The 15,768-nt window shown below is 41.1% G+C and overlaps 1 protein-coding gene across 1 annotated transcript in view; it reads left to right on the plus strand.

The window, feature by feature from the left end:
* PCNT (pericentrin) overlaps positions 1–15,768 on the plus strand; it is a gene marked incomplete in the record, with an annotated part of 2,997,294 nt that overhangs the window by 2,220,119 nt on the left and 761,407 nt on the right. Inside the window, 1 exon segment of the mRNA XM_044060288.1 lies at positions 6,420–6,617. Within this exon segment, the coding sequence (XP_043916223.1) occupies positions 6,420–6,617 (198 nt within the window).

The raw sequence follows: 15,768 nt of genomic DNA on the forward strand, positions 1-15,768 counted from the left end.
CCTAATATCCCACTGATTTTACTTTACCTGACAGACATGCTTCATAAGGGTTTATCCTTCTCCTCCATAAAAATACATGCCTCAGCTATCTCTGCACATTACAATACAGATCCTCCAATCTTTTCACATCCACTTCTGAAACAATATCTCATAGAAGCAAAGAATTTAAGGCCCCCTAGGACACCATCCATACCTGCCTGGGACCTCAACTATGTTCTGGAAAAACTCGCTGTACCTCCTTTTGAGCCTGCTGCCACATCTGATATTAAGTATTTATCATGGAAGACAGCTATCCTGCTGGCTTTGACTTCAGCCAGGAGAGTCTCGGAGTTACAAGCACTCATGGCTGTGGAGCCTTATATTATTTTTCACCAAGATAGGGTGTCTTTAAGGACTAATCCTACTTTCATGCCTAAAGTGGTTTCCAAAGTGGCTTTAAATCAAACTATTCACCTGCCAACTTTTTTCACTAATCCACAAAATAAGGGGGAAAGGATCTTGCATTCCTTGGATGTACACAGACAACTTCGTTTTTACCTGGACAGAACCAAGGATATCAGAAAAACAGAGCAACTGTTTGTTTCTTATGCAACAAATTCCCAAGGCAAAGCTATTACATAACAGACCATTTCTAAATGGATTGCTCATGGAATCAGGTTTTGTTACTCTCATCATGGAAAGCAAATCCCAGGAAAGATTAGGACTCACTCTACCAGAGTGGCTGCTACTTCAGCTGCCTTTCTCAGGGGAGTACCTACCAAAAATATTTTGGAAGCTGCAACTTGGAGTTCAGTGCATACTTTCTCTAAGCACTATAATCTCCCTCTTTACTCTAAGTCTAGGGCAGGCTTTGCTTCTGCAGTCTTGCAGGGCCTTCTAGCTGCCCCTTCTACTCTATAACCACCACCCTTTATCTCAGCTTTGGGATTCAACCCTACAGTGATGACTGCAACAGTGAAACACGATGAACATAGTACAGTTGTGTACACTTACCATAAATGTAGATGTTTGAGTTTCTTCACTGTTGCAGTCTGGGTTACCCTCCCTCCTGTCCCCTCTTATACTTTCATTAGTGTGGTTTCCTACTTCACCCTTCTTCTGAGGTGTATTTGCTTCAGGGTATGGGGTTTGTTGTATGTTACTTTTTTGTTTTACTATTGGCCTTCTTTTTTGGGCACCTGACATCTGGGGCAAGAAAAACTGGAGAACATGGCATCAGCTGACAGCTTTGTACTCCTAGCGCTCTGACGTCAGGGAGCATGACTGAGCAGCCGACGCCAGACCCAGACTTTGGAATTCTGGCCGACCGAGGACTGCCTGCCGGCAGGAAGAACCCTACAGTGATGACTGCAACAGTGAAGACACTTGAACATTTACATTTATGGTAAGTGTACACAACTGTACTTTTTGCTGTCTGCTGTATAAACTTGTCTCTAACTTGGAGATATAATGACCTATAGCTTGTAAATACTTGTAAATTATATTTGTACATCACTGGTATATTCTGTTCAGCCTACTAAAGTCACTACTAACATTGCCCTTCCTTGAATCTGCTGCAGAGCCTAAACTTACTTACAAGCTCTCTATTGTATAATCATGTCTCTGCCTTAGAAATAATTGGAAGTATAGCTTGTTAATGATTGTAAAGTATATTTAGTTCTATACTGTTATGTAAAACCTTGTTTTTCTTGTCTTTATTAGTACTGTACTGTTTGTTACTTGTACTCATAGTGGAGCTTTTCTCCCTGGGTCTTTACTGAAAATGGACATGTATCCAGCTAGAATAGCCTGGTCAACAAATGTAAAAATAAAAAAAGTTCAATCCCTGCTCTCAAGAAGGGCAATTCAGCTTGTTCCTGCAGAACAGATAGGTCAAGGATTGTATTTCAGACTTTTCCTGGTACCCAGGAAAGAGGGCACTTGGCTCCCAATCCTAGATCTTTCCACTCTAAACACCTTCCTGGTGGTACCAAAATTCAAAATGCTCACCCTTCAGCAGCTTCTTCCTGTGATGTCCAAAGATGCCTGGTTAGCCACCCTAGACCTAAAAGAAGCCTATCTACACATCCCTGTCAGGGACACATGCAGGAAATACCTACGTTTTAGGTCAGGATCTATGCATTGTCAGTTCTCTGCACTTCCCTTTGACTTATCCAATGCTCCCAGAGTATTCACAAAATGCCTGGCTCCAGCCATTGCTTATTGCAGACAGAGGACATTCACATTTACCCAGACTTGGATGATTGCCTGATTCAGGCAGACAGTCAGGAACAGCTGTTGCAGCATCTGACATTTGTAAAGAACCTTCTAACCTCCCTGTGGTACACTATCAATGAAAAGAAATCAAAACTAGTCCCCAGTCAAAAGATTTTATTCCTGGGAGCAAGCTTGTACACAGCATCCAAGATGGAATTTCTTACTCCAGGAAAAACAAGCCTATCTGACAGATTACTTTGCTCAAATGGCCACCAGAACCCAGCTATCCACAAGGAAATTCCTGCAGGACCTAGGGTTTATGACCTCTTGCATCCTGCTAATTCCATATGCCAGACTGCATATGAGGAAACCTCAATGGTACTTAAAAAAAAAAGTCTTTGGTGCCAACATTCTTAGGACCTGGAAACAGTCTTACCTATCATACCTTACCTAAGGACAAAGTTTATTTGGTGGGCAGCAGCATGCAACCACAACAAGGGACTTCCCTTTACTAAACCCCACACCGCCCAGACCCTAACCACAGATGCATCAGACTATGCCTAGGGGGCACACCTGGATGACAAGTGCATTCAGGCCCAAGTCAAACTCATCTGTACATAAACCAAAAAAATGATGCTAGCTGTTCAGCACACTCTGACAGCTTTCAGGTCCCTACTCTCACCAGGACCCCTGCTAATAAAAACAAGACAACACCACAGTTATGTGGTACATCAACTAGTGGGGAGAATCCTCTTTTACCCACTCTGCATGCTAGCCATGGCACTGTGGAACATGGTCTTGGACATGCAGATTCATCTGCAAGCTCAGTTCTTGCCAGGCAAACAAAACTCTCTGGCAGACTACTTAAGCAGAAATCTCCTAGACCCACATGAGTGGCAGTTAAACCCCAGCACCTTCAGTATTCTAATCCAGAATTGGGGGACCCCAGAGGTGGACCTCTTTGCCTCCCCCTGTAATCACCAGCTTAGCAAATTCTGCACCAGGACACCTCACAGCAGGGCCTGGAAAGTGGATGCCCTATCCTTCCAGTGGGAAAATCTCTCAATCCATGCATTCCCCCCTCTGCCTCTTTTCTCAAGAATATTACTCAAGATAAGACAGGACAGACCAAGGACCATCCTGATTGCCCCAGACTGGCCATACCAGCACTGGTACCCACTACTGCACAGCCTGTCACCGGTGCCACCCTGGAACCTACCCCAGATCCCAACCCTCCTCACTCAGCAGGGGGGCCAGATCTTGCATCCACATCTGCAAACCATGAATCTTGCAGCCTGGCTTATTCCTTAAAATCACCCCCAGTGATCAGCCTAAGCAAGCAGGTGCTGGACATCATTCTTGAAGCCAGAAGACCCAGTACAAGGAAATCCTATGCTGATAAGTGGAAAAGATATTGTTCCTGGACTCAGTCTAAAGGAGAGGACACAGCATTGCCCTCCTTACCTCTAATCCTGGATTACCTAGCAGACCTCTACTACACAGAGGCCTATCCTTCTCCTCCATTAAGATCCATGCGTCTGCCGTCTCAGCTCATTTCAACACTGAGTCACCCCTCTTCTCTCACAGTTCCTGAGAGGGGCAAACCAACTTCAGGCCACCAAGGAGAGCACCCACCCCTGCTTGGGACTTAAACGTTGTACTGGAAAAGCTCACGCTACCCCCCCCCCCTTTGAGTCTGCAGCGTTAGTAGAGTTAAAATTCCTCTCTTGGAAAACAGCCTTGCTTCTGGCCATCACTTCAGCTAGAAGAGTGTCTGAGCTACAAGCACTTATGGCTGTGGAACCCTTCATTATTTTCCATGCTGACAGGGTTTCCCTCAGGACTAACCCTTCCTTTATGCCTAAAGTGGTGTCCAGTGTGGCTCTCAACCAATCTATCCATTTGCCAACCTTCTTCCCGAATCATCAAAATAAAGGGGAAAGGATCCTACACTCCTTGGACATGCACAGACAGCTCAGATTCTACCTTGATAGGACTAAGCCCTTCAGGAAGTCTGACCAGTTACTAGTCAGCTTTGCACCAGGGACAGAGAGGGCAAGGCCATTTCAAAACAAACAATTTCCAAATGGATAGCACACTGCATCCATTTCTCCTACAAGCACCATGGGAAACCAACCCTTCACAAGATCAGAACCCATTCCACTAGGGCAACTTCTACCTCTACAGCATTCCTCAGGGGAGTCCCTACCAGGGACATCCTGGAAGTTGCTACGTGGAGTTCTGTACACATCTTCACCAAGCATTACCATCTGCCTGACTTTTCGAAATCCAGGGCAGGTTTTGCAACAGCAGTCCTGTAGGACATACTAACCAGCCCCAACTCTTCTTGTCTGCCTCCACCCTTTCTTCAGCTTTGGGAATCAACCCAAGTGTGATGACTGCACAGGAAGGACATAGTACAGTTGTGCCCACTTACCATAAATGTAGATGTTAGAGTGTGTTCACTGTTGCAGTCCTGGTTTCCCTTTTTCCAGCCCCCTTGTTTCTCTCTCTCTCCTCTCTATGTCTATTACTCACCCCTTTCAGGGGTATTGGTGTTTACTTTTTACTGGTGGTGTTTTCCCCACCATAACTTAGCTCCCTATTTGGGGGGGGGCTCCTGACATTTGGGGCAATAAAAACTGATGTAATGGTGTCGGTTGCCTGTTTTTTTTTTTACCCCTTACGTCAGTCCTGGAGCGACAGCAACTGACGCAGAAATACTAAGTCTCTGGTATTCGGGCACACTGAGGGCTACCTGAAGGCAGATAACCCAAGTGTGATGACTGCAACAGTGAATACACTCATTTACATTTATGGTAAGTGTACACAACTGTACTTTCTTGATTGATGTCACACACCAGCTGCTTGCATGAGCATGCATGAATGTCAGTACTGCATCTATTGAACCACCCTTTTCCCAAGTGTGGGCAAGCCTGTTTCAACTGTTCAGTCCTATCCTTCCTCATCTGGCTGTGCCAATATCAGAGATACTATGATCTGTTTGTTGTCCAGGTTTTTATCCCTATATAACACAGAACTGGGAGCTTGACCAGCTGTTTTAATGGGGTAGTGAAACAAGCTGCAACATTCTGCTTCCGTCAGTCTCCTTTTTCCTTAACTGCAGCAACCACAAATTTTAAAATGTGAAACCTGAACAAATATATATATATATATATATATATATATATATATATATATATATTTATATTCTACATTTTCTTTTCCCTTGTACATATATATATTTTTTGTATACCATTGGTGGGCTTGTCCTGTTTTTGATATCAGCAACTTCAAAAATGCATGTGCTATGTCACTTCCTATGTGGTGACTTTTCAGTAATAAGTGTGTTGTATGTATAAGACTCCCTAGATGATGATGATGACGACGACATTTGGACACTTTCTGACAAACACCTGTGAACATATAATTCTGTAGGAGTCTCACTGGAGATGCATTTATTTAGCTGTGGGATGGCACTGGTTTTTAGTGTAATATACACTGGATGATTACTACCCTCTCCTTCTCCCTTGGGCCTGGATAGTCTCTCCATCTTGCATCAATAGTCACATGTTCTTGCAAATGAGCAGATGTATAGTTTTATGTTTATATGATGTTTTTCAGGTATTCTTGCTCTGCACAGAGAGTTCATTTGAGGGCGTGTAGGCACTGTGCTTGCTCTCGTAGCTCACTATATTATATCATGATGTGTACTCCCAAGTTCAGGAGTTAGAGATTTCAAGATTTTTACAAGCTCAGAACATCAGAAGATGAAATCCCAGCAGGTACCAGCTGTTGAAGGAAATCTTCTAGATCACTTGACATACCTACTGGTTTCTCATTTTGTTTCCAGAGTCATTTAAGCAGGAACATGTCAAATAATAAGTAAAGGTTGCAGACAAAACAATATCTTTGCCCATGTTTATGTTCATATGTACTTATATGATGATGAAGTGCAGTGATGGAATTAATTTTACACTGTGCATTATAACTTTTTTGTTTAATATCCTTCAATTTGTGCTTTTTGTGACATGATGCATCACTGAATGGGGGAAGGGGTGCAGATTTTTGTTTACTTTATTCACTACTTTATTTTAATTTTAAGCATGCTGTCAGTGTGGCAGTGGATACAAGTTCAAGTGAGATGACTGTTTTTTGTTTTTTTTTTTTTTAATTATCAGAGAAAACAGTCCAAACTGGTATGTTATTTTTGTTCATTCAAGGTGTTGCTGAAGAAGGTACATGAAGAAGGCTGCAAAATACTCGCATTGTCAGAACGTCCAGTATCCAGTCCTTTGACCACTACACACAGCCAACCAAATGTTGATCTACAAAGCTGGCAGCAGGAGAGAAATGCCTTGCTAGAGGTAATCCAGTCACTGAAGGAGCTAATCGCCAACACATCAAAACAAACCGAGAAGGTATGCGTGCATTATTGGTATTTATGTAATTTGAATGCAACAGCAGTAGTACTTTCTGGTGTTATGGCAGTTTAACACTGATAATTGTGTTAGCCATTATTACCTGTTAATCTTCTGTCACTGCTCTTTTACGTTTTCAGGATCATGCTTTAATAAGTAAACTGAGTTAAGCATATGCCCCTTTGCCGATATAGATGATGTATTCCAAGAATAGTTGGACACCTGAATATTTCACATGTCAGTAGTTCATTGGCCTTTGTTATTTCTGCTTATGTTTGTTTATTGGTGTTCACGGCTACAGATTTGAAAAGTAAATTTGACTTGAATGTGCAGGACGACTAGAGCGTTGTATGAGATAATGCACTTTAACTACAGATTTCAAGGTGGCTAACTTCTCAGTATGTTTTTTTGGGATAGGAGGTGCCAGTTTTTGTGCAACTCTTTAATGCATTATCTTTCTAATTTCTTCCCATTAATATTTTTAAGAAGTAAATTATTGTTGAGGAGTAACTTGCAGATCATTCCATATATGTCTGTTTTATAATTTAACTTCCTCCAGTACAAATTTTACAAACCTTTATTGACACTATCCTAACTCTGCATCACTGTGTATGTGTGATTAATGCCATATTTCTTTCATATCTTTCTAATAGCACTTTTAAAACTTGCAGTCACTGATGGTGCATGTTGACTGCTGATCCAGTGTTGTCTGTTTTCATCTGATTCAACCTTTGGGTTGTCTGATCCAACTGAATCTGACTTCTGCACCTTTTGTGAGGCTTACGAATCCAGGGCTGTGATACCTTCCCTACCTGCAATTCATTCCACTCTACCTTAGTACCTCAGATTTCATTTGCCATCTGAAGTGTCCAGATGCATATCCAAGGGCTGTTTAGAACAGTAAGAATTTATGTTTTTAGACATATTTTCTCCTCTCCTATTGGTAGTTCTTACTAAATAATATATAGCTTGTTGACTTGTTAGGGTATACTTAGTTTTTTTTTAAACTAACTTAGCACATGCACATAAAATTACTTGTCTAGGTTTTTAGAGCAGTTAGTAGTCAATAGCTAACCCCTCCAGTTCCTATCTGTCTTAACCTGTTTTGAATAGAGTGGTGTGTTTTTTTGATATTTAGAAGCATGTACTCTTTCAGAACTGCTGATATAGGTTTTATTAGTATTAATACTTCCAACTGATAGTATAGGGATTATTTCTATATCTTCTGTTTTAGTATAGTGTCTTTTTTTTCTAGGATGGCTGAGAAAGTTTAAGGTTTTAAAAATTCTCCCACAAGACCTGCACTCCTTGTGTGTGTATTGCTTGGGAACTGCTCATCTAGATGTTGGCTGTCAAGCCTGTGCCTGTTTTGGCACCAGAGACATTCAGACTAGGAAAGAAGAGCTAATTTTAAAAGCTCTCCTTCCACTCAGGCAGGGTCTGCCCAAATTAATATTCCTGCTTTGTCAGGTTCTCCAAGCAATAAAATGGACAAAACTAAATTGAAGGAAGAGGAGAGACCAAAAGAAGGAATAGAGGAAATAATTGTGAAAAGGCAACGAAAATGTCCCCATATCCAACAGATTCCTTAGTTCAGGATCCTAGGAGGGCTCAGAAGTTGGATCCACCAGTTCCTTGGCTCCAGTGTTCCTCTCCACGGGTCTATCTTACCTTGAAATTAGTGAGCCCAAGACTTCACTCACCGATCCTTCAAGAAAGGAGATACTCCAGGCCATCTTCTATGGCATCACCATCATCGAGGTCTGCCCAGTCATCCAGAAGCTTTACAAATAGAATGATGAGGAAGTTCTTGAGAATGCAAATTCAACTTGGAGGAGTTCTTGTGCCATCCACTTTGAATGCCCCAGGTATGGGTCCAGCCATCCTGCTCCTGTTATCTCAGTTACCCGTCCATCCTTCAGGTCCAGCTGTCACTGATAAAAGCTTCACCTTTGCTGGAGCCAACAGTCTGAATGACATTGACAGCAGCATCCTTGACTGGCTCGACTCTAATGTGTTCAGATCAGGAAGAGTCTCTGAGCCAAAGCATTGACACAGGGGCTCAGGGAGGTGAGTCAACTCCAAAGTTTTTGGAGCCATCTCCAAGTTTTGGGGTCTTGCCTTTCTACAGTTTTGGTCTGAGGTAAGTCTCAGAGCCATGCTCCATGGGAACAAGGAAGTACCCTTCATCATCTGTTGGTGGAAGGGTTCCCTCAACTCTGATTGTTGCTTTGGCCTTAGAGGCCTTCAAAAGGATTTTGGTCAGACAAAAAGATGAGGCATTATCTTCCAGTTTGCCCCCGTCCCAACCTCAAGTGGGTATTGTTTCTCCTTCCAGTCATCCTATTCAACAGGGACAGCCAGTCTCAATAGATCCAGCAGTCACTCACTTTGTGAGTTCCCAGTCTGATTTTGACCCTTTTGATGTTTCCCCAAGGCAGGATCAAAGAAAGCAGATGTGCAAACAGAAGCACTTAGACTAATCACTGGAGTCAGTCACAGAAGACACAGACTTGGGTGAGGGAGAAGAATCCCCTAGATCTCCCTTTTGATGACATAGCTTTTGGTGATATCCTTGAGTGAATGAAACAATGAAGGGGTTGATCCACCGATGATCCTTCACCTGACTAATCAGTATTCTTCAAAGCTTTTTGTGCTAGCTCTTCTGGGTCATGAGTGGTACCACTTCATTAGCTAAGTGAGCTTTGATGGATCCTGATGTCGTGAAGTAGTTCTAAAAAAGCCAGATAGTATTTTGGTAGCTCATAAGGACAGGAAGCACTAGAGTAAATGTCCACCAGTAGATGCCATGATCATAGCAGCAGCCACAAAAAAGGAACTGTCCAAAGAAAGTTCATCTGTTTATCCCCCTAATATTGAATCAAGAGCTTTGGACAGGTTTGGAAAAATGGACATATGCTTTAGCGACATTTGCTCCACGTGCTGAACTGTGTAGCTCACTTGACACGTTTCCAGAGGGAGTTGACCAAAGAACTTACCATGTCACTCTGTGGTAGCTTACCAGACAGTGTTCAAAAGAATGCACAGACTCCTAACTGTCTATGCTTCAACCAGTGTCAAATGTGACCATGTACCTGCTGTTGAATGCAGCTGATAACACAGCTAGGGTAGCAGACACTGGCATCACAATACTCCGGCATGTTTGGATGTGCCTTTGTGACTTCACAGAAGGTTTGAAGATGTCCTTTATCATTGCCTCCTTTAATAGTTCCACACTGTTTGGACCAAAAGTAAAAGATATGCTCACCAAGAGTGAACAGAATGGTATAACCCTCTCTGGCATGGGAATCTGTTTCTCCACCCCAAAGAACCTTTTCTAGGAATCAGAGAGGTAGCAAGAGAATGTGGTTGAGGAACTCACATGGTTATCACCACAGAACTCCTGCAGACAGACCTCCCCGAGGTAGAGGGAGATCATTCCTTTTTCTTTTCCAAAATGTTTTTATTCATTTTATAATACAACAACTTAACAGTATAGTAACAAGAAAAAACAAACTTCCAACAAACATCTTCCTAGAGGCAAAGGCAGATCACATACTCATGGTTTTCATGACTCCTTCACTGAAAAACCCTGCCAGCACTAATGAAAGGTTGCCCATCTGCTGCACTGTGGAGGCATTCGGGAGGTGCTTGTCCCCTGCACCCAGAAGACTGGCAAAACATCACCACAGATTCCTGAGTGGTCAGGATAATAACCAGAGTCTACTCAATTCCCAGCAGCAGAAATTTCCAAGGTGCTAGGAAAATAGTCATCCAACAGGTCCCTGTATATCAGTTAGAGTCCCAAGGCTATTCCAGGTTCTTTTTAGTTCCAAAAAAGGCAGGGGGATCTGAGACAGATTTTGTATCCAGTTCATCTCAATAAATTTGTGAAGCAGACAATTCCAGATGGTCACACTACAGTTGATACTACCTCTTCTAAAGAAGACAGTTGGGTGTGGTGTATAGATTTCCAGGTTGCCTACTGTCATGTAAAAGTAGAGCGACAATCTAGGAGATTTCTCTGTTTCCAGTTGAGAGCCAGTCACTATCAGTACAGAGTGCTGCCTTTGTCTCACCAGCCAGTTGACTCCTACCCAACAGATAGAGTTCATTGGATGTCATCTAAACACAGCTCTTCAAATGGCCAAATGACCACATTCTAGGGTACTTCCCCCTACTCCTAGTTGCCACCCAAGTTATGCAACATCTTTCTCCCCAGGCAAGACTAATACTTTAGCTACTAGATCAGATAGCTTTGACAGTCATGCTGGTACCTTTAGGCAGGTTTCACATGTTAGTACTTCAGTGGACTCTCTCAGTTCAATGATCTCAGAGCACTTTACCCTCTCCATTCCAGAATTCATCTCACACAAGTATGCGAGGATCACATCCAGACGATGGATAACCTATCCATCAGTAACAGAAGGATGACTGTTCTACATGGCACAGCCACTGGCTGCAGTAAGCACGGATGGCCTCTTTGAAGGGAGAACAGTCCAAGGTTCTTGGTCACATCTAGAGTCCAGTCTTTACATCAGTGTATTGTAGATGAGAGTGGTTTTCCTAGCATTGCAGGCCTTTCAGGATTTCCTCTCCAAGGGTGTGATTTCTGTCCAGACAGACAACATGGCCATAATCTGGTGTATCAATTAACAAGGGGGAACTTGATCATATCCTCTTTGCTGGGAAGCCATGAGAGTGTGGCAATGGACAATGACTTTGCATCAATTTCTGAGAACAAAAGACATCCTGGAGAGTTCCAGTGTACTAGCAGACAAGCTCAGCAGGTTGATACTTATGCCTCACAAGTGGTCCCTCAACCAAACAGTGGCATCTCGGATTTTCCACTGCTGAGGCCAACCTCGCTGCAGTCTTTTTGCATCCTATCTGAAAAAACAAGTCAGCAGTTATTTTGCCTTGATCCCTTCACAGGGATAGTCACTGGGTGATGCTGTTGTCCACAGTTGGCCCTAGGTCTCCTTTAAGCCTTTTCCCCCTTACCTCTAATAACAAAACGTATTCCAAAAGCCAGATGGTACAAGACCAGAGAAATCCTCATTACCCCTTTTTGGTCCCAGCAAGTTTGGTTTCCCTTCCTGTGGCCTCATCTACAACATCCACCTTGGATGTTGGATCACTATCCGAATCTTAGTTTCTCCTGTGTTCTGGATATTAGTATCAGTGTGTTTTTTAAGTTTGGTTTAGGAGTTGACTGTTTTTCACCCAGGCTGATTCTCAGTATCCAAATCTGTTGAGTCACCTGTCCGGACTGCCTCTTTTGAATCAAAAGTACATGAATTTGACCACTTGGTTCCTCCAGTTTTAACTGTAGTCAGAAATACCAGGCTTCATACGTCAGTGGTCCACATCATCTCAGCTTCTCAAAAATCAGTACCCAAAAAAATGTGTACCACAGTAAAAGGGAAAAGTTTTTTCATTAGAGTCTTAACAAAGGTTTTAGATCCTTTCTCAGCATCTCTTCCTACTATTTTGGAATTTTTTGTAAGAACCTTTTCAGAATGGTTACAGTTTTTCTATTATCAAAGTACAAGTGTTTGATATTTCTAATTTTCATGTAGTAAAAAATGACAACACAGCATCTCTGAAAATTTCCAAGGCCTTCCTGAAGGGAACTTTCTTGCTAAGACCTCTAGTTGGGGACCCAGCCCCTCTATGAGATATTACAAATCTTGCTGCAAGCTTTGACTCGGGGGGCTTTGAACCAACAGCTTCTGTGAGCCTAAAATTTCTTTCTTGGAAGACAATTTTCCTTGATGCAGTCACCTCAGCTAGAAGAATTCATGAACTACAAGCACTTTCATGCAAGCCACCTTGCTTAGTATTTCAGAAAAGCAGAGGGGTGTTAAGAACTGTCTCGGCCTTTCTCCCTAAGGTGGCATCTGACAAAAAAGCTAAATCAGTCTATTGATCTACCAGTGTTCTTCCCAAGATTCTCAAGCAAATGGGAGTGTATTTTACACATGCTAGATGTTCAACTCTGTTATCTTTTTAGAATAAAAGATTTCAGAAAGTCAGATCAGTTGTTTGTAGCCTTTTCTAGGGCAAAACTTATTGCTGGGGTAGGACCTTCGTACACTTCAATCTTTCCATCAGCTGCTGTTTTTTGACATAGCCATGAGTTGTGCTGACATTCTTCTACCAACTGTTAGCGCATAGAGGCGGGGAGAGGGTGCTGTAAGCATTGCATCTTCTTACCATAATGTTTGTGCATATCGCAGTGACATATTGGTGAGTTCTTCATAACAGTACAGCATTTAATTGGAAGAAAACATCAACATATAGTCTACAGTACAGCTTTTTTTTTGGCCATACTGCAATTTGTCAGGTTCATAGGCTGTACCTTTGTGGAAGTAATTCAATATCCATACACTGTCTAGTTGTGTTGGTTTTGAACTTCATGATAGTTTCTTTTAATGTCTAAGAATGCATTCAAGCAGTGGTATGCTGTGGATATTCAGTTTTGGTTTTGCATGGCTCTGTAGTATTTTGAAGCCATACTATAATACTACCAACAGCACCACTGTACTTCTTAATAGGCATGTGTTGTATTTTTCTTTCGGTAAACAGGCTGCCATATTATATCAGTATACACGGCAAATATGACTCGTTTTCTTTGAACACGTTCATTGATTCAGCATAAAATAAGCTTGTCCACTTGATGCTAAAATGTTGTATGATGCAGAGATATTTGCATAATGACACAATATGCAATTCAAATTGTGTATTTTTCAGGGCATATTTCTAGAGATTCTTAATGTATATTTATAAAGAGAGTTCAGCAATCTGTTTTTCACCATTAATTATTGTGAAACTGGTACTGAAATGAAAACAAAGGGAAAAAGAAATGTAAAACAATTTGATTACAAGGACAATACATGGTAAGGTGAGATACTTGATAAAACATCAGTGAAAGTATTGTGCTGATGGACAGACTGATCTTTTTAATACATATTGTCAGTTACAACTGAGTAATAAGCTGTTATGATGCTCTGACTGAGGAAGCGAAGATTGGAGGAGTATCTGGTATAGGGCATCATAACACTAGACAGTTTCAGCTTTTTTTGGAAAATGAAAGTAGTAGCCATTTTAGTGTGTGATGGCACACGTCTTCGGACACATCAGGGTAGACTAGCTTTAGATACTTGGATATTGTAAAAAGTTTACAATATTTTTTTTTTAAACAAGAAACATCTTTAATTATCACTTATGACATAGCCAATCATATATTTATATAAATGAAAACAAACCATATTGACATAATCCCAGCTGCAAGCATTTTACGTCACAAACCATATTGACACAATCCTAGTCGCAAACATTATATATCACTTGTAATCTACCCAGTCATTGTCAGTCAAACATCACATAGCTCATTCAAGTCCTGCCTTTTTTCAACCTCATTCCTCACCTATATGTATTGTTCCTACAATTCACATTTTTCCAATGTAATTTGCTTCTACCCATTTTTTAAAGATCCCATTTCCTGTTTTATCTCTGTTACTATATTCACTACTTCTAGTACAGTTGATTTAGATTTTGATTTACATTTTCTAGTAAATCCTTTTTTGGCAGCTGCCATAATTAGCTTCAGCAAGGCCTTACTACCCCTAGGCAGTTACAATTCTGTATCATAGCTCAGAAAAATCATTTCCCTAATTACACCAGTTTGCTCACCCAGCATCTCCATCCAGAGTAGTCTACAGGGAATCTTTAAAGTCTGCCATCTCTTTACACTCCTGGAACATATATTCCCAGTTGCTTCTTTCTTCCCCATCACACCTCCAACATTTGCAATCAACCTGAAGAAAAATGATCTAGTCTACTTGGGGTATAAAAATATCCATGTAAACATTTCCAAGCAAAAGTCCTAAATTGTTAAACCTTATTGCATATTTGGGAGATGTACATATATCCCCCCATTGTTTTTGTGAATTGCTTATCCAATCTCTCTTCCCAATCTTTTCTAACCTCTTTTGACTGATTTTAGATTTTATAGTTATCATGCAGTATTTTATATGCTTTACTAATTGTTCCTTTTTTAACATCAGCTTGTGATCTAGATTCTGTGAAACTCTACCAGTGCTGCTCTTAAATTTAGCCCCCCCCATTTCTTTCTTTTTGCCTATAGTCTGATATTAATCCTTGATAGGGAAGGCAATCTCTAACCTGTACTCCAAATAAATACTTGGCGTCTTCCCATTTTTATTACTTTTCCCTCTCTAGCTATTTGCTCCAAATACCTCAGTTCTTTTAACATTTTTTCCAATACATTCCAGCCCCTCTTGCCTATTGTCTGCATCCCTAATTGCAGTCATCCCTATCTGCCAAGTCTCCTGTCTCCATTCCCGTGTTAGCAGTGTTTAGAATACTTTCTGCTACTTTATGAATATAATATTCTGTATGATTATAGTTGGCCTTCTTAAAGGTCTGCATCCAAAATCTGAGTCTCTCCGTATTTCTGGAGCCCCCCCCCATTTTATCATCAACTCTTTCCACTTTGAGTTATAATTTTTTGCTTGTACTATGTATAGGAGCCTTAACTGTGTAGCTCTGAAATACCCCATTCAAAGTGGGTAATCCCAATCCGCCCTGTTCTATTGGAAGAATTAGCTTATCCCACTTGACTCTTGATGTCTTCCCCTCTCAGATAAAATCCTACAGCTCTTTATTATTGCTATCCACAGCTTCTCCTGTGGTTGATAAAAATATGATTGACCTGTGTATGAGACTAAAGGGTTTAAAAGCATTTTAACTGCTTGTATCTTACTGTCCGTATCCATATAACAGAGCTTCCAAATTCTCAGTTTTTGTATTCTCTTTTGTTTAGCCTCTTCCCCATATCCTTAGCTGCCACACTGGGAATCATTTTTAATCCATACTCCTAAATACTTTGTTTTATCATGTGCTCATAAATATGGATATTGCTGAACCAATTAATGTTTGAGTAAATAATTTACTGCTATTGCCTTTGTTTTAGCTTCAGTAATTTTGTATCCCAAAAATATTGGAAACTGTCTCAAAATTTTCCACAACACTGTAATATCTTTTTCTGGTTTTGTCAGGTATAAAATATCATAATCTGCAGATAAAGCCAGCTTTTCTTGAATACCATACCAATCATATCCTT

The sequence above is a fragment of the Protopterus annectens genome, chromosome 2.part0, assembly GCF_019279795.1.
Source record: "Protopterus annectens isolate FY-2018-M chromosome 2.part0, PAN1.0, whole genome shotgun sequence".
Classification (NCBI taxonomy): Eukaryota; Metazoa; Chordata; order Ceratodontiformes; family Protopteridae; genus Protopterus; species Protopterus annectens.